The sequence below is a fragment of the Empidonax traillii genome, unplaced genomic scaffold, assembly GCF_003031625.1.
Source record: "Empidonax traillii isolate 1590-97213 ecotype Southwest subspecies unplaced genomic scaffold, ASM303162v1 scaffold454:size726355, whole genome shotgun sequence".
NCBI classification, from domain to species: domain Eukaryota; kingdom Metazoa; phylum Chordata; class Aves; order Passeriformes; family Tyrannidae; genus Empidonax; species Empidonax traillii.
Genome location: NW_020955647.1, coordinates 45,321 through 66,642, shown reverse-complemented (window position 1 = coordinate 66,642; position 21,322 = coordinate 45,321). Strand labels below are relative to the sequence as shown.

General features: G+C 54.1%; 3 protein-coding genes across 7 annotated transcripts in view; all 3 read left to right on the top strand.

The window, feature by feature from the left end:
* CFAP74 (cilia and flagella associated protein 74) overlaps positions 1–3,629 on the top strand; it is a 42,551-nt gene extending 38,922 nt beyond the window's left edge. Inside the window, 5 exon segments of the mRNA XM_027895279.1 lie at positions 181–335; positions 1,260–1,398; positions 1,688–1,815; positions 2,202–2,336; positions 3,092–3,629. Coding sequence (XP_027751080.1) covers positions 181–335; positions 1,260–1,398; positions 1,688–1,815; positions 2,202–2,336; positions 3,092–3,205 — 671 coding nt within the window. The 3' untranslated portion in view covers positions 3,206–3,629.
* Positions 3,630–5,705: 2,076 nt separating this feature from the next.
* TMEM52 (transmembrane protein 52) lies at positions 5,706–8,650 on the top strand. Of its 3 annotated transcripts, XM_027895277.1 has the most exons (4): positions 5,706–5,902; positions 6,586–6,716; positions 7,330–7,499; positions 8,084–8,650. In XM_027895277.1, the coding sequence occupies exons 2-4, from the start codon at positions 6,685–6,687 to the stop codon at positions 8,392–8,394; spliced, it is 513 nt and encodes a 170-aa protein (XP_027751078.1). In that variant the 5' UTR covers positions 5,706–5,902; positions 6,586–6,684; the 3' UTR covers positions 8,395–8,650. The 3 variants fall into 3 exon arrangements, with proteins under 3 accessions (XP_027751078.1, XP_027751077.1, XP_027751076.1); XM_027895276.1 differs by lacking the exon at positions 5,706–5,902 and having other exon boundaries at positions 6,318–6,707; XM_027895275.1 differs by lacking the exon at positions 5,706–5,902 and having other exon boundaries at positions 6,325–6,716.
* A 10,162-nt stretch (positions 8,651–18,812) lies between these two features.
* The window catches only part of GNB1 (G protein subunit beta 1), a 31,201-nt gene continuing 28,691 nt past the window's right edge, over positions 18,813–21,322 (top strand). For 2 of the 3 annotated variants that reach the window (XM_027895274.1, XM_027895272.1), the window contains exon 1: positions 18,977–19,312. The gene's annotated coding sequence lies outside the window, so the exon portion shown is untranslated. Of the gene's footprint in view, positions 18,905–18,976; positions 19,313–21,322 lie in introns of those variants that run through there. The other variant, XM_027895273.1, reaches the window with a different exon arrangement.

Sequence of the window (21,322 nt, the reverse complement as noted above, 5' to 3'; positions counted from 1 at the left end):
AATTTATTAAACTGATGGATGGAGTTATCTGGTGTTTATAACAGCCTGTTTTGCTGCAAAGCCATGTGTCAGCTCTTATTTATTCGCTGTTCCAACAAAAATTAGATGGGTTTAAAATTTATGGAGAAGTAAGATGGACTGTCCTCCTTCCTTACCTGTACCCTCATTTTTGTTTGCCAGGAACACAGAACTACAGTGGTTTAAGTGTGTTCAGCGTCTCTCCAACAGAGGGGGAGATTGAGGCCGGGAAGAGCCAGGAGTTCATCATCACCTTCAGCCCTGACCACGAGAGTCTGTACTACTCTGACTGCCTCAGGGTCCTGCTCTTCGGCAAGGTGAGCCCTGCTGGGTCCTGGGAACAGTCTGGGTGTTCCTGCCCTGGTGCAGGGAGAGGAGGGCAGGTCTGGGGCCTGCTGACCCTTTGGGGTTTGGATATTCGGTCACTGATTGTCAACAGCGGGATTTGGGTTTTGGGCCCGTCCCCCCCTTCAGTGGGGGGTGGGAGCCGAGCACAGCTCTGAGCAGGGTCCTGGAGGGGACAGGGGAGCAGGCAGGGGTTGGCAGGTGCAGGCAGGGGCTGGGGGGAGCAGGCAGGGGCTGGCAGGTGCAGGCAGGGGCTGGGGGGAGCAGGCAGGGGCTGGCAGGTGCAGGCAGGGGCTGGGGGGAGCAGGCAGGGGCTGGCAGGTGCAGGCAGGGGACGGGGGGAGCAGGCAGGGGTTGGCAGGTGCAGGCAGTGCCAGGAGAGGGGGCTCGGCCGAGGTTCCATCTGGGAGCAGCCCGGGATGCACCTCCGGATGGGCAGGTGGTGGCACTGCAGGTGCCCCAGGCCCTGCCAGGACACGGGGCCAGCAGTGAGGGCAGAGTGAGCACTGAGGCCTGGCAGCAGCACCACACACAGGGCAGGGACTGCTCCTCCCCACGGGCTCTGTGTCTGCAGAGGCCTCTGGCACTCGGAATGCAAACCCCGGTCAGACAGGGCTGGACACTCGTCCTGCTTCACAAAATCAGCCAAGTTTGCAACAGAGAAGTTTGGCCTCCTTTGGTGATGTTTGTGTAAACAGTTTGTGCAGACCCTGCTGGGGAACAGTGCCCAGGAGTGCAGGGTAGGGGTGGGCAGGGGCAGAGACAGGGACAGGGGCAAGGACAGGGCTCCTGCATTAGGGAGGGATCCTCTCGGCCTGGATCATTCCATGATTCCCATGCCCCTGGTGCTGCTGTGGCACTGAGCTGCCACTCACCCCAAGCTCTGTTCCCCCCAGCAAACAGCCCACGAGATCCCCCTGAGGGGAGCGGCGCGGGAACACCCCATGTTTGTGGAGGGGGGAGTTCCCCTGGATGTGCCCGTGGAGTCCTTGGCTGTAACACCCTCTGTGGCATCCCAGGAGGCACTGAGAGCAGGTAAAGTGCCACCACTGACACCTTGTCACAGAGCAGGGGGCGATGAGACGTGGGAATGCTGGAAAACCAGCGTGGAACTTGATAAACAAGCAACAACTGCAGTTTGCGATTGCAAATTATGCAAAACCTCCTTTTCCTGAACTGCTCCCAGCTCTGTAAGAAGGATCTCCCTGTCTGTGCCAGCTCAGGAGTTTGTGCCACAACACCACTGGTTTTAACCCCTCCTGGTGCGATTTTCTGTTCGTTGTGAGCTGAAATGGCTCAGGCTGGACTGTGTCTCTCTGTTTAGAGCCAGAGGAGCCGGTGAGGTCCCTGCTGCTGCTGCTGGAATACGTGGATGGAGGGGGCCCTGCAGAGCCAGCCCGGGCAGAGCTGAGGGTGGGGGCCATGGACACCCCCCTGCTGCCAGCCAAGAAGGTGAGGGACAGGAACCTGCAGGTTTGTGTCAGGTGCTGTGGGCAGTGCTGGCAGAGTGCAGGTGGCTGCTGCTGCTGCCCTCTGTCCAAAACTCACTCTGCAAATGACAAAACAGCTTTTGTGGTTTCTGATAAACTTTACATCGTAAGAGCAGCCGTGTTTGAAAAGGTTCATTTTGGGGGGCTAATACAGGAGGAATAAGTCAGCAACATCATTAATATAGTAGCACTTTGCTTCCCTAACAATCAAAGCACAGTTTGAGCCCAGAACTGGATTTTGTGGCAGCACTTTGTGACAACCATGAAGGAGGGGCAGGAGCAGTTTGAGGGGAGCAGTGCGGGCTTTGCTAATCCGAGCTGAGCTGAGGAGGTGCCGTGTGTTCCCAGGCCGTGGAGTTCAGCCTGGAGTCGCTGGCGGAGCTGGAGCGGGCGGGGATCGCTGTGGAGGAGCCGCGGGGAGCGCTGGACCGCGGGCAGGAGCGGAGCGTCCGCGTGTCGTGGGCGCCACCTGCAGACCTGCAGGTGAGTGACAGCCACGGGGACACGCGGGGACACCCCTGGGGGGATAACTCCTTACAGGCCACTGTCACAGAGCACCGAGAGCCAAAGTGCTGCTGCTGTCCCTGAGTGACCCCAGAGGGAACTGCTGCATCCCCCTGCACAGCTGGTTTACACGGAGCACTCTGCTGCTCACATTTCTTTGTGCCGTTCCTTTGGCACATTCCTGGAAGCCAGTGGGGCCTTTTGATTTCCCACTTCAGCGGCCCCATTTCCCTGGCTCTTCCTGCCTTTTTGTGTCCCAGGGGCTGGGTCTGAGGTCCCAACATCTCCACAGGGCCGTGACTGCCCCTTCTGATTCACCTCCATGGGCATTCACGGGCACTGGAGGAACTGAGTGGGGTGTGTGGGATGGCAGAATGAGTAGCCTGTTCCAAAATTAGGAGATTGCTGGTGTCACATGTAGGGAGGGCACTGGAGTTCCTGGCAGGGGGGTCAGGTGGACACTGTGCCTCTTGGTAAGCCCTGGCTCTTGCACAAGCTGCAGCACTCACTGGTGGCTGACAGGAGCCGTTTCCTTCCCAGTGCTCTTGCTGTGACAGGGAGCACAGTCAGTGGCACTCTGGGGACAGAGGATTAGTCACTGTCAGACCCCCCTGCCTGCAGCTTGAGCCCTGCTGGGAACAGCAGAGAACCAGCAGGGAGGGGAGGGGCAAACCTGAGCAACTCCTCTGCTCTGCGACAGGAACCACGTGGGGCTTACGTGTGGTTTGTTGTAGGTCAGTGACCCTCCCCTGGTGACAGCCCTGCTGACCCTAAAGGGTGACATCACGGAGTGTTACCGAGTCCTGCTGATGGCACGAGTCGTGTCTGCCTCTGCTCCCGCCCCGTGAGGGCTCCCAGCCAGCAGAGAGGAGGATGGAGCTGATACTGCTGGGAATTCACTGATCTCTGGGAGACATGGGGACATTTGGGGATTGCTGGAATACACGAGGGGAGCAGGGAGGAAGGGACATGTCATATTTCTGCTCTGTTTCCCCAGAAGTTCTCTGTAAACTCTGGTGCCACCGTTGTCATTTCCCAGCTGACTCTGGGACAATAACCCTGTGGTAGAAGAAGGAATTAATGAGGGGCCCAAGAAGCTACACCTGCTGTTAATCCCAGTGTCTCCACAGGTGGGCATTCCACCAGCAGTGTTTGCTTTACATCCACATGGGCGAGTTTAAACAAGGTCTCTTTTTTCCAATTGCAGATGCTTTTTATAGGATTTGGAAAATCCTTGACTTTTTTAAGAGCAGAGTAAAAGTTCATATCCAAACCTCCTCCAGCCCACCTGGGCAGTCCCTTTTCCAGTGCCCTGTGCAACCTGCCTGCTGACACGTGTTCTCCAGCCTGGCTGTCCAGGAACTTCGTGTTTCTGTGTTTGCTTCCCTCTGGATTCTGACTGAGAGGAGATTCCTGCCTCTCTCCAGAGGGCCCTGCAGGTGTAACTTGTGTCAGGAAGAGCAGCTGGTTCAGGGGGAAGTGCAGAGGCAGCCCATGTGGGCAGTGGAGGGAGCAGGCACTGGAAACATGGATAACCTTTGACACCTTGTGCCACGCTCTGGCCTGAGTCACTGTAAAGCTGTGACAGAGGTCCCTCCCCCCTCTCCCAGGGTGCGTTGCCCTTTGCCCCTTTGGCTGTGAAATCCCTGGGTTGGGTGATGCAATCCCAAAATGGAAACCCTGTTTGTAAATGTTCCCATGGTGACGAGTTGGGGGCAAAGCCACCGTCACCAGAAATACTTCAGCTGGTCTGCCCCTGGGACAGAGGAGGCCTGTGGGAGGGATGAGGGGCTTCCTTGTTTTTCCAGCCAGTTGTTTGATCCATTGAGATCTGTTCCCATTTAATCCTGGATCGAGTGGCTGTGCAGTCACTTAACTCTTCAGTCTGGAGGCTGCAGATGCTGCAGCGTCAGGGAGGGGAGGGGCAGGAGCTGAGGGTGGCAGTGCCAGCCAGAGACAGCTCTGCCCTCCTGGAGCCCTGGCACAGCTGGGCTGGAGCTGGGGACAGTGGACTGTGTGTGCTGTTCTCCTGCAGCCTGAGAAGGGCCAGTAAATACCAGTCAATACCAGTCAATACCAGTCCATCACCGAAAACTGCTGCACGTGGAGCTGCCTGGGAGACAGGGACCTGGGAGAGGGGAGTTCCCAAAGAGCAAGGGAGGCACAGCAGGTGGGAGTGAAAGGGTTATTCCAGGCACATAATTTGGGGGCATCCATTGTGTGAGGATCCTTGGAAGCAGACAATTGACTGGGACAGCTGTGACTGGGTCCATCTTACAGGACCCCAGTAGGGATGGAGCCCTCATTGTGAGGACAACATGGAAAGTGTGAGCTCAGAAATGTGTCTGCATTTCCAAGAAGCTTAAGTTTTCTGCACTTGTGATCATTCTGCGTTCAGGCTGAGTGTTGCAGCTGTGATCACTCTTGGGCCACTGGACACAGACTTGTGCTTTCTTTCCCATTTGGATCTAAAATCATAAACTGCATCCTGTGCTGATGCAGCTCTGGTTTAATAAGCAATTCACACCCGTGGATGGCCTTTATAATCCTTAAAAGGCAAACCTGGCTCATTTCTAATGCAGAACATACAAGAATGAGCACCAGTGTCACCCCCAGCTGAATAATTCATGCTCTGCTCCTCCAGCAGTGACCGCAGCGATTGCGTCACTCGTGTGAGCACAGGTTTTCCTGGGTGAGCCACAGCCCCGTGACCCTGAGCAGTCCTGCAGGAAAACACTGTGGTCACTGCCCACAGTGGAATCACCGGCTTTGGGCCTCAGGGAGCAAAAGTGGGAATGTCACCCTGTGCTTCCCTGGCCCTGCGTTCCAGGCTGCTCCCAGGGCGTGCTTCCCCGGTTGGGGTGGGATGGCCCTGGCTGGGGGTCAGGTGTCCACCAGAGCACGTTCTCTCTGGCAGGGAACGCAAAATGAAAGGTTCATGGGTGGAGATAAGGAATTTCTGCATGTGAAATGTGTTTAAATCAGTGTGGAGCAAACTGACCCTCAGAGAGCAGTGGTACCTTCTCAGTTCTGTTCCGTGTTCTAACGAGGCTGTTTTTAAACAGGGACATGATCTGCTTCTCCAAACACTTGTTTTGGACTCCCATCTCTCACACCAGGTTTCCCATTCCTTTATTTCTCCTTCCAGGTGTCTCTGACGCAGGCACAGGGTGGGTTATCCCTGGGAATGGGGCAGGAGCCGGGACTGGGGCAGGGATTGGGGCTGGGACTGGGGCAGGGGGCGGTCCTGGTCCTGCCCCTGCCCCGCCCGGCCCTCCCCGCCCGCTGATGCCGATGCTGGTTATTTATTCCGATGTGGGCTCGGTGTCCCCTTTCAGCCCAGCCCGTGTCCTTGAGGACGCGGCTGTCGCTGTCGCTGTCCCGGCTCAGCCCCCGGAGCGCGGACGCTCCAGCCGGGCCCCTGCTCGGCAGAGGCATCAGGTGCTCGGGGTGCTCCTCCTCCGGCCGGTGCTGCTCCCGGCCCGGCTCCCTCCCCTCCTCAGGCATCGCTCTGCTCTGCTGGGAGATCTGCGGGAGCTCTGACGGTGAGTGTAACACACTGCCCCTTCCCAACCCTCCCGCGGGATCCAGGGACGTGACCAGGTCAGAGCGGTGACCTGCTGATGGCCATCCCTGACAGCTGCCTTGGGATCTCTGAGATGGTCAGCAGCTCACAGGTGTGACTTGGCTGGCCTTGCTCTGTAGATTGAGGTGAATGATCCTCTCCCAGAACGACTCTGGAAGTGTCAACTTCTGACCAGTCTCCAGATCCTCCCCCCTGGCCAAAACCTTTGTCGTGGTGCCTGAAATCCACGGGAGGTTCAGGGTGTGCAGTGTGGCAGCTGCACTGCTCCAGTGGGACACGAGCTGTTCTCCTGTAACAGAGCTGAAAGCACCTCTGGCTGCATCAGAGCTGTGCAAGAGTAACTTCCAAACAGCTGGGGACACATTTTGGGCAGGTCTGTGCCACGAGGCACCTCCTCTCAGTTACCTTTAAACAACACCGAGCTGGAGTCTGGGAATCCTGCACGTGTCTTTGTCTCTCCCAAGAAGAGTAAAGCACCACTTGGTAAAAACCTTCCTTGGCTCAGAAGCCAGTTGTACAGAGGGATTGTCTGTGTGTTCTCACTGCAGTAATTTTACAGCTACGAAGCACAGTTCTCTGAAGGTAAATCTAAAGGAGTTTTGCTCCATGCTCGTACTGACTGCTTTCCCTTCTCCACCTCAGAAATCCTGGGAATCGTATTCCCTGTCACACAGGCACTGTTTGACTGGAGCTACTGCAATCCCTGGCTCATCTGCCTTCCCTGCCAGATGCCCTCAGAACATGTCTGATTGGGCCAGCCTGTGGTATGTCTGGTGAGTTGGTTACTGCTCCCACTAACCCACAACCATCTGGGACTCATTTTGAGCAGCACTTTCAGGAGGGGAATGGAAACCCTTCTCTGGGTTAGGGTGGAGGGAAGGGCTGCTCCTGTTTTCTGGGAGCTGCCAGGGGAGTGGATTAGCTGACCCAGGGGAGATAGGGTGTCAGGCCCAGCATTCATCTGGGGCTGTGTCATCTTTCCTTTCTGAGAGCACTCCAGTTGGACTGCAGGGCTTGTTGATGTTCCTAAATAGCCAGAGCTGTGCTGGCTGTTGGCACAGCACAGCCTTGCTGGCACTTGGCATTGCCTCGGGCACCATCCTGGGCTCCAGGTGCCACCTCAGGGCGGGCTTTGCTCTCTGAACTCACACCTGGGAAGGGCTGTTGGGAAAGGGGAATAGGAAGCTCTGCTCACCAGTGAGTGGCTTCACCTCCTGCCCAACACGAGCGTTACAGGCAGCGGCGCTTCAATCTGGGATTCAGGGCCTGGGATCCAACTTTCTCATTTGGGATCCAGTGCCCACTGGGAACTAAAGTGGGGAGGTTTGGCCTTCCTTGCAGCCCCTCAGTGGGTCCCCCAGCCTCCAGTGACGCCGTTCCCCGCAGGCTGCTCCTGCTGACGCTGTTCCTGCTCCTGCTCTGCGGGCTCTCTGCGAGCTGTGTCAGGTTCTGCTGCCGCAGGAAGAGGCTCCCTGTGGAGACGTTCCCTCGGCACCCCTGTGACCTGGCAGGGATCGGCATCGACAGCGACAGCACCGCCCACAGCACCGTCACCTGTGAGTACCCCCGGCCACAACACGAGCCTGGGTTCCTGTGCCCAGCCCCTGCCAGAACAGCAACCCCCAGAGCAGCCTCCAGCCCCACAGGGTGGGCAGGAGAGCCAGGGAGGTCACCAGGGGGACACAGGGAGTGGGTGCAGAAGACAAGGAGGATTTAATGCTCCAGAGATCAGAATAAAGTCCATGGTGGGTTAACCTCTTAGGTGTCCTCTCCCCCATCTGATCTTCTCACCATTCCCTCATTTTTTCCTGAGCGACATTCCAGCTGAACTTCCCTCTGATGTGAGGAATCCCAGCTGTTCCTGTCCAAGCCAGCTGGGCCCCCTGTGTCACCCCCTGTGCTGGGGCAGGTGTTTCACAGCACTCGGATGCAGAGCTGTCTCTCTCCTGAGCGCTTCCTTTGGGAGAATGCAGAGCTTCCACCAGGGGGATTCTCTCCTGGCAGCTGCAGTGCACAGTGATGTGTTCTGGCACCACAAAAACGAGTCCACAGTATCTTGGAGGAAAGCAGGACCAGCCTGTTACTTATCAGTGTTCCAAGCAGGTGCCTAATTTTTATTTCCCATCCTTTTCCTTCCCAGCCTACAGCTCATGGCAGTACCCTCCAAGCGTGCAGATCCCTGCAGTGTTTGTGGATATGGATAAGAACACCCTGTCCCCCCCAGCTTACAGTGTCTATGCACTGGACTTGCCACCTTCCTACGACGAGGCCGTGCAGATGGGGAAGCCAGGGGCTGAAGGGGCACGGAAACTCAGTGACATCCCTGAGCAGGGGACACCAGCGGGGCTGAGCCCCAGCCAGGACCCACCTGAGACAGCCACCAGGGATCCAGCAGCACAGCCAACTGCAGAGACCTCCCAAGGTGCCACAAAAGAACAGCCCCAGATCTGACTCGTTTCAGATGGGGAGTACGGGCAGGGAAGGACTGTAGGAATTAAAGAGGACGTGAAGGGTTGGGGTTTATAAGTAGGTTACGGTGGAAAGATGTTCCCTCTCGTGCCCTTGCAATGATCTGCCAGAAGAAATGCTTTCTGTGACTTCTGTAATCCCCTGGTAAGGCTTCTTCAAGGATATGAAATGAGGTAAAAGGGCAGCAGTTTAAAAATGCCTGTGGAAGTGGGACGTGAATGCTCGTTCATCTTCTGATTAAAAAAGAACACTCCTTGTGTCCAGCAATAAGAAAGGTCTGGGGAATTCTGCCACCCTGGGAATGCACACTCAGAACAGAACAAGCAGGAAGCTGCTGTTCCAGAACACAAGTTTCCCAAGCTGGAGCTGAAGGGGGGAATCCCCACAAGTCCCACTGAGCAGCCTCTGCAGTTTCTCTTCTTTTGGGAACATCAACTGCCCAGAAAATTGCTGAGGACAAACTGCTGCCTGAGCCTGGAGATGGACAAACTTCCTCAGGAGCCTGGAGAGGTACAAAGCTCCTGATGAGCCTGGAGATGCCAAGCAAGGACAGGAGGGCGTGTGGAGGGAAATGCCTTCGCTGTTTCCCAGCCACTGACAGGGGAAGACACAGAGGAGAAAAGACCCTTCTTGGTGCTCGTTGGTCATGAGACCCAAAGGGATTGTTGTCGAGGTTTTGTAAATCTTTAAATTCCTGTTTTTGAGAAGAGCTGCCTTGTGGGGGGGATCCTTTCAGTATTTATTTTTTCCAGGTAAAATGCACATCAGCCCCAAAGAGACACTTGCACACTGGGCTCAGTGCTGCTGATGGGTTTCGAACACCCATCAAACATTTCAAAGATGCCTTTCTCCTTTGTTACCTGCTCAGGTGTCAGGCTCTCAGTCAGCACAGGACAGAGAATCCCAGATTCCTGGCAGCTTTGCCCAGTTCAGAACTCAGCTGAGCTCAGGGATGAGCAGGTGGCACAAAACAGCCAGAACAAGTTGTAGGTACAAATCCCACCGTACAGGCTGGGCAACAGCCCAAGGAACTTACTCCTTGGGATGGGCCTTTGGGAAGTACTGACAGAAGGATACCTGCTGGGCATCATTTGAACCTGGCAGCTTGGAGCTGGTTACAGCAGCCACAGCCCAGAGAGAAACAGAGCAAAAAGGCCTGGGAGAGGCCTTTTAATGGCAGCTCCTTCCCTTTCTTGCCCTCCCTTATTCCAAACAGAAGGAGTTTTGCCCACTCCTGAGCAGGGATTTTCCTGATTCCCCTTTAGCAAGGTGCTGATTTGGCTGCCTTTCAGAACCTGAGCAACGCCCAGGGTGGCTCCTGGCCCTGGGATTGTCTGTGGGGTGGGAGCAGGAGGTGCCTGAGCACTGGTGCTGTTAACGGGAGCACAACGCGGTGTCTGTCACTGATCAGCAGCAGGAGTGGTGGGCACAAGAGCCTGCACAGCTTTTGGGAGACTGTTACTCTCTGCCAGCCATTACTGCAAGAAGTGCTGTGGAAATGAGCAGCAGTGATTTAGCAAGGAAGGTCTGTGCCAGCCACACTGGTGTGTGAGAGCTCCGCGGGGCTCCCCGGGGAAGGGTCGGGTCTATATTTAACTTGCACGTCCCTCACTCTGAGGGCTGACTGGAGTAACAGCTCTGCTTCTCTTGGGTCTCCTCTCTGTCATCCCTCATTATATTTCTCCTGTTTTATTCTTTCTCCTGTCTTCTTTTTCTGTGTCAAGATGGAGACTGGGCATAACCCCGGGTAACTGTGGGGGTCCCTGGCTGGGAGGGCGGTGTGTGCCCACTCCTGGGTGTGTGCCCAGTCCTGGGTGTGTGCAGGGCACAGAAACGGCAGAGGGGTTTGTATTTGTTGACCTTCTCCACCAGGACAGCGCTCAGGAACAAAGCCTGTGCCTTGGCAGAGCAGGAACATCTGCTGGAGGGAAATGGCTGAGCTGGCTCAGCAGCAGAGCTGGAGGCAGAGGGAGCCACAGTGATGACACCAGAGGGCAGTCCCGCCCTTCTCGGGGGGAGCAGCGCCGGCAGCGGCTCGGGAAGGATGAGCCTGCTGCGGGAGGATGGCAATAACCCCGCGGTTTGACTGCCCTGTGCTTCGGGGAGATGCAAAACCCCAATCCAAACCCCAAATCCCCCTGGCTTCCTACAATAAGGGCATAATCTGGTTCCTTTCCATCTACAGAAAAGCCTTGCGTCCTGCCCAGGCTCTGCCTTGTGAGGTGGTTCGTTAACTCAAACAGAAGCTCTGTTCACATCCACTGCTGCCCCAGCCCCCGGGGGGGCTCTGACCCCTCACAGCCCGGGATCGCAGCCCTGGGGGCAGATCCCCCCACCTGTTCATTATTTACACCTTCACTACCCAGCTCTCCTCAGCCCCAGAGCACTGCAGGAGTCACCTCCCTCCAGACAGACAGATTTACAAATCCCCTTGAAATCTCTGCAGCAAACACAGAACTCTTCCCCCCTGAGAAGGGTTTATTTTTGTGCAGGAGGTCCAGTTCATCAATTTAAACCCCTGTTCCACGGGGGAACAGACCCCTGAGGGAACCAGTGTCAGAACAGGGGGTGGAAAGGCTGCTCTCCTGAATCCTGTCGCTCCCAGCTGCCTTCCATGAGGCTAAAGCACAGGAATTCGGATGGAAAAGTGATCACCTGGGCTGTTGCTGTTTCATTGGATAAGTCAGAGAGAGTTTCTTGTCGTTCATGTCTAGAGCGGGGTGTGCAGAGTGGAAGGAGGGGAGACAGGACATGGATTTGGCTGTGACTGCAAAGCCTTTCCCCTGCTCACACAGCCCTTCCCCTCCTCACACACAGCCCTTCCCCTCCTCACACAGCCCTTCCCCTGCTCTCACACAGCTCTCAGCACGAGCACTCGTGCTCTGGAAGGAGGTGCAGACGTGCAAGTAAATTGCCTCAATAATTCATGGGCTTTCTAGCCCAGAGCAAATTATAGCTCGGCTCTGTCAGGAAATTCGGGCTGCAAATCCCCTTCTGGCCGAGCTCGTTAACCACCCCAGTGAAGTGGTACCCCTGGAACGGCTTTTCTAATCGGTGCATTATGAGCTTTGCAGAGTGTTAAGTGGGGAACCTGCAGCATCCAGAGCGAGGCATCAGCAGGGCCCGGGTGGAGGGAAAGTCACAGAGAACCCATTTCTTTGTCTGGCTGGCTGTCCTCAGATAGCTCAGAAGGAGGTTGGGTTGGGTTGGTTTTGAGCTGTGTTTCTTCTTTCTCAGCTGCAGTTTTTGGGGGGAGAAGGATCCCAGCTGCGCCAGTGCTGATGGGTCACTGGGACACAAACCTGCCCACTCGGGAACAAAAACACCTCTCCCGCAGTCACTGTGCAGGTTCTTGGCTGTCTCCTGGCTCTCATTCCCATCATCTTTACCTCTTGGAACCCCTTTTTGCTCAGGGAGGCACTGACTAATTTTGCTGCAGATAGCAGAGGTTCTTCCCTTCACCCACAATTAAAATTCAAACTGCCAGAGAAGCCTTGGAATCCTACTCAGAGCAGACGATGAAAACAAGGTGTCACGGGGGAATTGTGCTCTAAAAACTGGAGAAGACAATAAATGTTTTATGAAATTCTCCATCCTAAGGTCAATGAAACAAAAAAAGGCTGAGGTGCAAACCCACGTTGCCGGGAAAACATTTTGTTCTGGTCAGTCAGAATTTAGAATATAAAATGCCAGAGCTCTTTTTTATCTCCCTGAGAGGAAAGGAGGGCCTGTAGAAAAGAACACAGACTTTACAAGGGTTTTGGTGTTTCGTTTTGTGGGTTTTTTTTTTTAGAATAACAAAGCTCACCTTGGGCACTTGGAGAGAGGGAAAAAATCTATTTTGAACATCGAAATTCCTGAATCTGCGTCAGGGTGTTTGATTTCTTGACTCAGTTTTCCCCGTGCTTTCCCAAGCAGCTCAGGAAGGAAGAGCCTGGTGTGGAGCTCCTGGGTGTCACTGCTCTTCCCCTTTCCAGGAGCTGCTCCCTTCCACCCCCAGGGAAGGAAGGGCAGTGCCAAGGCCTGGGACCCGCAGTGTGCCCCACTCCAGCTGTGCTGGGAGTGGGGACTGCAGCTCTGCCTTCTCCTGCAGGGAATTCTGAGGATGAATCCGTGGAGCGTGGGCTGCGCTGTCACAATGAACCACAGGTACAGTCAGAGCATGATGAACTTTGTGTGGGACACGGAGTGCAGGCAAAAAAACCTCCCCACTCCCTCCCCCTCTTAAGGGGGGAAATCCAGAGAAGAAACTGGGGCCAAGAGCGAGGTTTAGAGAGAGCCCCTCTGGCCTTCAGGGGGCTCATGCAGACATCACCACAAGGTTCCTGGCCGAGGGGAGAGGAGCAAGGAGCTTCGTTCAGCTCCATGGGGGAAGAAACGTCCTTTCCCCTCCGAGAACCCCAGGGAAGGGGGCAGAGGGGGCAGTTCTGCCCCCACACTGGGTCACCCCGGCTGGGCTGGGCTGGGAGGCAGGAGGGCTGCGAGCAGCCAGGGGACCAGACGGCCACGCAAACAAACACACCGGGTGGGTGTGGGGAAGGTTTCCCCGCGGCTGTTCCCAGCAGATGGGGGCAGTGAGCCGGAGTGGCCGTGGGAAGGTCGGCTCCTTCTGCACTCATTTCACTGAAAGGCTTTTTCACCTTGAGGAAAGGCCCACCGTACCTGCTGTAAAATGCTGGTTGGGCCATCTGGGATATAAATTCTGTTATTTTCCACTGTAATAATCAGGGGAAAAAAATTCTGTAATAATGAGTAGGGCTCTCTTTCAATCAAGAAACACCCTGGGGTGTGACAGGCTCCAGCCCTGCCACCGATATCCTGGCACCTGGATCTGCACCCATTTCAGTGTGTCTGCTCCAGTTTCCATTGGTAAACAGTTCTGGGATCACGGGGGTTGGAAGGGACCTTTGGCCACCCTGTAACCCAGCCCCCTGCTCAGCAGGGCAGCTTGCTCAGGGCCCTGCCTGCCTGGGCTCTGAATTCCCCAAGGATTGGGATCTCACTGCCCCTCGGGGCAACCTGTTCTACTTCTGACATTGCATCATCTCCCACAGCCAGAGCTCACCACCAGCCATTCCAGCAGCACCTCTGGGTGCTGCTCAGGTGTGCCCCAGAGGGCAGAACACCAGCAAGATGAAATCAGAGAGGGCAGAGGAGAGAGGGGAGATACACCCACAGGAACTGTGTCATCACAAATGGAGCAGCTGCTGGGAAGAGGGAACAGAAATGCAACCTTCCTCCTGCTCTGCCCGGTGCCTGGGGGTGGAAGGTGCTGTAAGGATCCCCTCCTGTGGGATGTGGTGCTTTACAAGCACAGGAAACTGCCTGGATTAAAAGAAGGAACATGAGGGATAATGCTCTTCCAGGACAGAAAAGGAAGACCTATTTCCCTCCCTTTCTCCAGTTTTATTGTCACCAGCAAGAAAACTGTGTTTCATCAGAGCACGGCCTTGCTCCCACGGGTTTCAATCAAAATGGTCACTGATGACAAATACTTGTCCTTGTTTTCTGGTGTGAACTGCAGCCAGTGACACTGTAAACCCAGGGCTGTGCTGGGATAATAATAAAGAAGAATCAAAGTTTCTGATTGATTCCTACCTCTAGATTTCCTAACATATCCTGCTATTTTAGCAAAAAACACAAAGCCTATGCCCCCCAACCTCCAAGCTTTAATCTTTAACTGATGTGCAAGATGCTGCTAACACATGCTAACAGAATGAGAGAACAGGAAAGAACCAGGATAACTTGAGCATCTGTGGGATTAGTTTGGTGACTTCTTCATCCATTTATAATTATAAAACATGCAACTGCTAGTGTGTGCAGTGTCTAATCAGCTGATGGCTCTTACAGCCCCTCTGACCTCTCCCTCCTGTTTCTGTGCTCACACCTCGTCCTTGAGATGGTCATTGGGTGCCTGTTCCCTTCATGCCTCTGTCTGTGGGGTCGCTCCCCCACAGACCTGTGACCAATCCTCACCCCCAAACTGGCTACTTTGAGTCTCAAACAATATCCAGAGAAATGAAACTGAAAAAGGAGGAGTTTCTCATCAGACTGGAGACAGGGTGGGGGATGCAAGAGGCAACAGCCAGGTCTGAAAATCACTCAGATGGTTCCTGGACTTCCCAGAAGCACGTGAGTCCCTAATCACAGGTGTGGATGCAGAAGGGTCTGTGTTCGAATCTTGCTCGTCTGAGTTCCAGTGATTCACATCTAAAGCTGCTGCTGCATTGTCTTGAATTCAGGGAAGGTTCCAGCCTAAAATCTCTGGCACAGGAAGTTCAGCTTCCTCTCCAGATTTCCTTCCTCCACCTCCCTGAGTGCAGAGCAGCAGGGAACACACTCCAGCCCCCTGGGGCCGAGTGAGAACCCTGGAGGCTGTGGAGCAGTTGGAGTTTGGAGCCAACCCCCTCAGCTGGAGCGTCCCAGAGGGGCGGCAGCACAGGCCAGGGGTTCTGGACATGCTGTTAAGGCTGCTGGGACAATGGTGATGCTGGAGGGTGTTAGAAAGAGGTCCCGTGAAAGTTCACCTTCACCACCACTCCGGTGTATTTGGCATCATGGAAAGTTCAGGCTGAATTCTCAGTGTGGATTCCCAACTCAGCGTCTCCTGGGTGCCAGTTGTTTTTCTGTTAGTTGCTCAACAACACAATTAACCCCTCGAGGAAAGTCCCTTTAAATGGGGAAATATGAGGCTTTAAGCTTTCACTCCAGCTGCTTAATCAGCATTCATGCCACTGAAATGTTCCTTACCAGATCACTTAAGGGATGACCTACATGTGTGCATTTGCATGTGTGCACACACTGATTTCTAAGATTATTACAACGTTATTGTTGCTATTACATCATTTCCCAGGAGCACCAAAGGACTGTTAAAAGCCAAGCTACAGATTGCAAATGTAATGGTACAGCACCAAGTGTAAACCCATGACACACACCTGAGTACTGGAGAAACCAGCACAGGGGAGAGAGCTCTGATACAATTCTGATTGTAGGGAAAAAAACCACCAAACTCCCAGTTCTGCTGGCTCTCCCAGTAAGGGTTTGCACAAAGAGAAAGGGAAAAAAGGAGGAGTGGTGGTTGGGAAGGGAATAAACAGGCCTGGACCAACCTTAAGACACCTGTACACGTTTCAAGGGTAGAAGAGGAAGAACAAACAAAAAATCAGAGCAGAGCTGGCTCCCAGCAGAGTTCTGTGTTCTGCCATGGAGTGACCCACACAGTCCCTCAGCAATTCCGAGCTGACTGACCTTGAACCCATCCTAATCCTCACCCTCAGCAAGGAGTTCAGGCTCATCCTCCTGATGATTATTAGTTAGAAGCTCAGGTAGATGGACCTTCCTGCCTTGGTGCCCTAAATCTCAGGGAGCCTCTCAGCACCAGCTCCCTCACCTTAAAGCGCTGTCAATGCTCAGACTCCACCAGCTTTGCTAATTTTATGCGATGTTCTCAGAACTCGTCTAAAATAACTCTTTTGTTCTATAATAACAGGGAAAGCGAAAGAAACTGTGAGAATGCAGAATGTAACTAAGGAGACTGAGCTGCCCCTCCTTTCTGCTCTGCCTGCCCTCGCTGAGCACTTCTGTTCAGGGGGCTTTCACTTACTGATTTCCTTTCATGAGCGGCCTGGATATTCTGCTACCTGGGCCCTTCCCCGGGAAGGAGCAGCCGTGGTTGTCACTCAGTCGTTACAGAACTGGCAAAGAACAGCAGGTTGGAACAGTTCTGAGTCAGGGTTTAAAAAATAAAGTAAGAGTTAGGAAAAAGAGTTCTGAGCAGACTCGGGGAGGAAGCTCAGAATTCAAACATCGTAAAAGCTTCATTTAATTTGGGAGAAACGAGGGCTCTGCGATGCTTTTGGGCCCAAGTGGAGAATTTCAAACTGCATCAAACTCACGGGAGTGTCCCTGTGGGTCTCCAGGGTTAACAGAATGCACACTGCAGCACTCACAGCATTATGGAGTGGGAGATGGTGCTGGGGTGATCCTGGGGTATGAGCTGCTCCTTGGAATTGTTATTATTTGGACTATTAGAAACCCTTACCTGAAGTCACAAATAAAGAGAGAGGCAAAACATAATTATTTATTACTTCAGCAGTATCCCTAAAGCACCTGAGGAGCCAGGCAATTTTGAGAAGTGCTGATCTTTCACCCTCTTTGGCAGAGAACAATTTATACCTTCATGGTGGCAGAGACCAGGAGCATCTTGAGCTACCACAAGAATCATGCAATGTATTGCAATGCAATAACATATATGTGAATTTTTTGCATTTGTTTGCACAGACTTTTTCTCTGTATGATCCAGAGTTAGCTGAAGATTTTCCACAAAATCTGATAAGACACGTGAATTTTCCTTTGCAAAACAAGGATTTTTCTCTTCCTTTTTTTTTAATCCTTTGTGTATATAATTTTTTTCCCTTATGTAGCAAGTGGTCATTCTTTTCCCCACAATAAATAAATAAATCATGGAACTTGCCTCCTGTAAATCTCCCCGAGATTTTATGGCTTAAATACTGAGTGTAACTGCTTCTGAAATCTCCAGAAAACTTTGCAAATATCTAATTACCTCGTGGTGTTTCTCAAGCACAGAGATTTAATCAGTGTTCTCCAGATGGGGATGCTGGATGAATCTCCAGCCTCAAGAACATTGACATTCCCATCTGCAACACGTGTGGTTCCGCAGATTTTAGTGGGATAACTCCTGTCCACGGTGCACATGTATTTCTGTCAGGGGTGGAAGAGAAATTATTTCCCCATGGTTACTGATGGAATATAAGCAAATTGGGACAATAACTCAAGAATAATTTATTCTGATGTCAGGAAATGTCTTGTTCTGTTATTTGCAAATCTCAGGGTGACAAATGAAAGCTTCGGTGCATCACACACGTTACTTAAAAACAAACATTTGATTATTGCAAACCAAAGGTTTAACCACACCAGGATCTAATAGTTTTCCATAACAGACAACCTGAATAATAGCCAACCCACTTTCCTACAGTTTAATTGGCAAACCTGCACTTTCCTTTCCTAATTGCAGGTAAGCACACCTCCCTTCAGAAAGCATGACAGCAAGGAACAGTTTTGTTTAAATTCTGAAGCAGCAAGAATCTTCCAGGGGGAGAGTTTGTAGGAAAGGTAGACAGGTAATCTCTTCTCTTTAACAAGGTATAAACAAATAGGAGGGGAAAAAACCCCCAGATTTACCCTGTTGGAGGAGGAAAAGTGATGCAATACCGTATTAATACTTACTTTTCAATATTAATTAGGGTTTCAGTATATGAGTTCTGGGGTGAAATGATCCCATCTTGGTGACATCTCTCCTGCCTGGTTTACCGGGGGCCCAGTCTGTAAGACAGAAATTGCTTTTTTTTTTTTTTTTTTCTAAACCCTTGCAGAGCAGTGATGGATGTTGTGAGGAGAATATGAAAAGAAGGCTCTGGAAGCTTTGGCTGGGTGAGCACCTTTATTGCCAACACCGGGAACACAGAAGGTCTAAGCTATGGAATTGCTGCTCTTGGAGTTCCTGAGGGAAAGATCACAGAACCGTGGAATGGTTGGGGTTGGAAGGGACCCTGTGGAGATCCCCCGGCCCAGGCAGGGTCACCTGGGGCAGGAGACACAGGGACACATCCCGGTGGGTTTGGGATGGCTCCAGAAGGGGACACTGCCCACCCTGCCTGGGCAGCTGCTCCAGGGCTCTGCCACCTCCATGGAGAGAAGTTCTGCCTCGTGCTGAGGGGGAACTCAGGGGTTGTGTTTGAGTTTATGGCCATCGCTCCTCATCCTGTCCTTGGGCACCACTGAACACTCTGGCACCGTCCGCCTTGGAGATATTTGTGCGGATTGCTGAGATCCCCTCGGCCTTCTCCTCTCTGGACTAAACAGGCCCAGACTCCCAGAGCCTCCCCTCACACGATGGTGACACAAAGGCATTTATTGCTTTCCAGCCCTGTGTGAGCAGCATTTGAAGGCCCGTGGCCCTCCCTCCCCACCCCTGTGGGCACACTGGGCAGTCCCCAGCCCTCACGTCCCACACGGTGAGGGGGGGCTCTGTGCGAGCCCCTCCGCTCCCTAGCCGCCATCTGCGGGGCCGTTCCGTGCCATTTTTTTTAATTTTTTTTTTTTTTTTTTGTTACATTCTCACCGGGGCTCCCCCAGCCTCTTTCCCTTCCCGGCCTGCAGGGCCGGCCTCGCTCTCTCCTCGCCCTTTGTTCGCGCTGAGGGGGCGGGGGCGCGCGCGCCGGGCGGGAAGCGGGAGCGCGCGCGCCGCCCCGCCCGAGGGGCCGAAGGGCGTTGCCCGGCCGGGAGCGCGCGCACACCCCGCGAGGCGCCCGGGAGCGCGCACCGCCCTCCCCTCCCCTCCGCTCCGCTCCCCTCCCCTCCCGCCCCGGCCGCGCTGGGCGGGTGCCCCGGGGGAGGCGGCGGAGCCTCCGGCGAGAGGCTCGGCCTTGGGGGAAACGCGCCCGGGGGCTGCGCGGGGCCGGAGGAGCCTCCGGTGAGAGGCTCGGCGAGGGGCGGCGGGGCCGGGGCGGGGCGGGAGCCGAGCCGGGGTTTCCCGGGCGGGCAGCACGGGCGGGGCGGAGGGAGGAGGAGGAGGAGGAGGAGGGAGGTTCGCCGCGCCCAGGCTGCCGCTGCCCGATGGCTGCGGGGAGCTGAGCGGGCTGAGGAGGAGCCGAGCCCCAGCGACACCCCCCTTCCTTGCCGCGGATCCCTCCTTCCCGCCCGGCTCTGCCGCCTTCCCCGGGACACGCCGGGCGCAGCGCGGGCGGCTCCCCCCGCTCCTCCTCCGCCGCCTCCTCCTCCGCCCCCCCTTCCCTTCCCTTCCCCAGGCCGGCGGGACGCGGGCAGGACCGCGGGCGGCGGACGGACCGGCCCGGTTCATGAGCAGCGGCCGGCAGGGCAGGTAACCGTGTGTGTGAGGGGAAGGAGGGCGGGGGTCCCCTGGCAGCGGCGCCTCCCGCCCGCCGAGCCCCGGCCGGCCCCACCCCGGGGCCATCTTCGCTCGGCTCCCCCTCAGCCCCGCGCCTTCCCCTCCCCCGCGCTTCCTCCTTCTCCTGCCGCACTTCTCCTTTCTCCCTCTCCTTTCCCCCCGTCCTCCCCTTCCGCCGCCGCACCGGGGAGGGGGCCCTGGGCCTCCTTCTCCCTCCGAGCCCCCCGCTCGTGGCGACCCTCGGTGTGACGGGGCTGGAAATCGCCCCCTCCCCCGCGCTGCCACCTCCTCGGGGCTCCAGCCTCCCCGAAAAAAAGAAGTGTGTTTGTAGATGGAGGAGGAGGGGAAGGGGAAAAAAAGAAAAAAAAAAAAAAAAAGGTGGGGGTGGGACTGACTCCCCTCCCGAAGGCTTCCAGGCGAAAAGGGAGGAGACCTCGGATCTTGCGGGGTTCCATTTTTAATTATAATTACACCGTGGTGGTCCCCGCCAGACGGTTCTGGTGGTGTGTGTGTGGGGGGGTGGGTGGTCTTTTCTTGTGAGACACAAAAGGCGAGTTTCCCGAGCGATCCAGCCGGCAGAGGGAATATTTGGAGAGAGATTCAAGGGAGGATAAAAAAAAAAAAAAAAAAAAAAAAAAAAAAAAAAAAAAAAAAAAAAAAAAAAAAAAGGCAATGGTGTGGCTGCTGTAATGGTGGAAAACTGATTAAGAGGAGCCGGGGGTGAGACAAACAGGGTAAGGCTGCTCCCAGCACCCCCAGCCAGCCCAGGGCTCCTGCTGGGTGTGCTGGGCGAGGGAGGGGTGGGGAAGGGTTTGTTCTCTCTAAAATCGCAACCGAGGATGGATTTAGACCGCATATTTGTTGTTTCCCCCCCCCCCCCCCCGTGCATTACGGTGCTGCATATTTTTTTGTGTGCCCGTAGCAGCGGTAACGAAGATCATGGAGGGTGTTTGCTACAATAGGAAGATGGAGTTTCCTCCTCGGAAAATGCCGTTTAAAATATTGTTTCAGTTCCCTGCTTTTTACTGTAAGGATTTTCAGCGTTAATTTTTTTTTTTTTTTTTTTTTAATCCACAGGAGGGGTATTGGAACGTGTAGGATTTTTAATCCTGCATCTTTGTAGGGAAAGGAAGATGTGTAAAGCCTTGCATGTAGATGTGAGAGAGACGAGGCGTTTTCTATTAACAAAAAAATCTTGTCCGGGAGAAAATCAGAATGATACAGAGGTTGTAAGCTGTCGATTTGTCATTGCCGAAGATGAACTGAAATTTTAACGACTGTGATATCTCATTATTCTCTGAACAAAGTCGTGGCTGGGACTGGTTGTTTTAAGGCAGGCATCCTTTCTAGGATGCCGACTGCCACGTTATTATGTATTGTCTCCACAGGAGGAAACAGGAGGAAAGGGCTGTAAATGTATAAGGCTCAAGTGATTACTGAAACAGCTTTTGAGAACAGTTGCCTCAACTTGGGGAGGTGATTTAAGGCGGAAAAATCGCACGTTTTGCTGCTGCAGAATATCCACACCCAGTCGTGAGAGTTTTATCCTTTTATCCCATATTTTAAGCCGATCTGGACACAAGGATGTGAGTCAAGGCGCAAAACGCTGCCGATGTGTCCGTGAAATGCGTGTGAGGAAACGAAGAGGATCCGTTCCTACCTAAATTCGTTCTTGAACGCGGTAGCCCCGAGTTCCTTCCCTTCCCTGGCGTGCTCGGGGAGAGGAGAAGGGGAAGGGGCGATAATAGTGTAGTTGTTTTGGTGGCTGCAGATTAGCCAGGGGTGTGTGTTTGATTTTCTTTCTGCTGTGAATGAATGGATCTCTCTGTGCCTGGGCCCAGTAGCTGCAACAAGATGGCGTTTGCAGCAAGGCAGCTCTCATTTTTCAACTCCTCCTCACCACAGCTCTGCCAAACTAGATCTTATTTCGTAATTGTCTTTTTAGGTTTTAATTTCTCGTTCTCTTTGCCTCCTTCTGTTCTG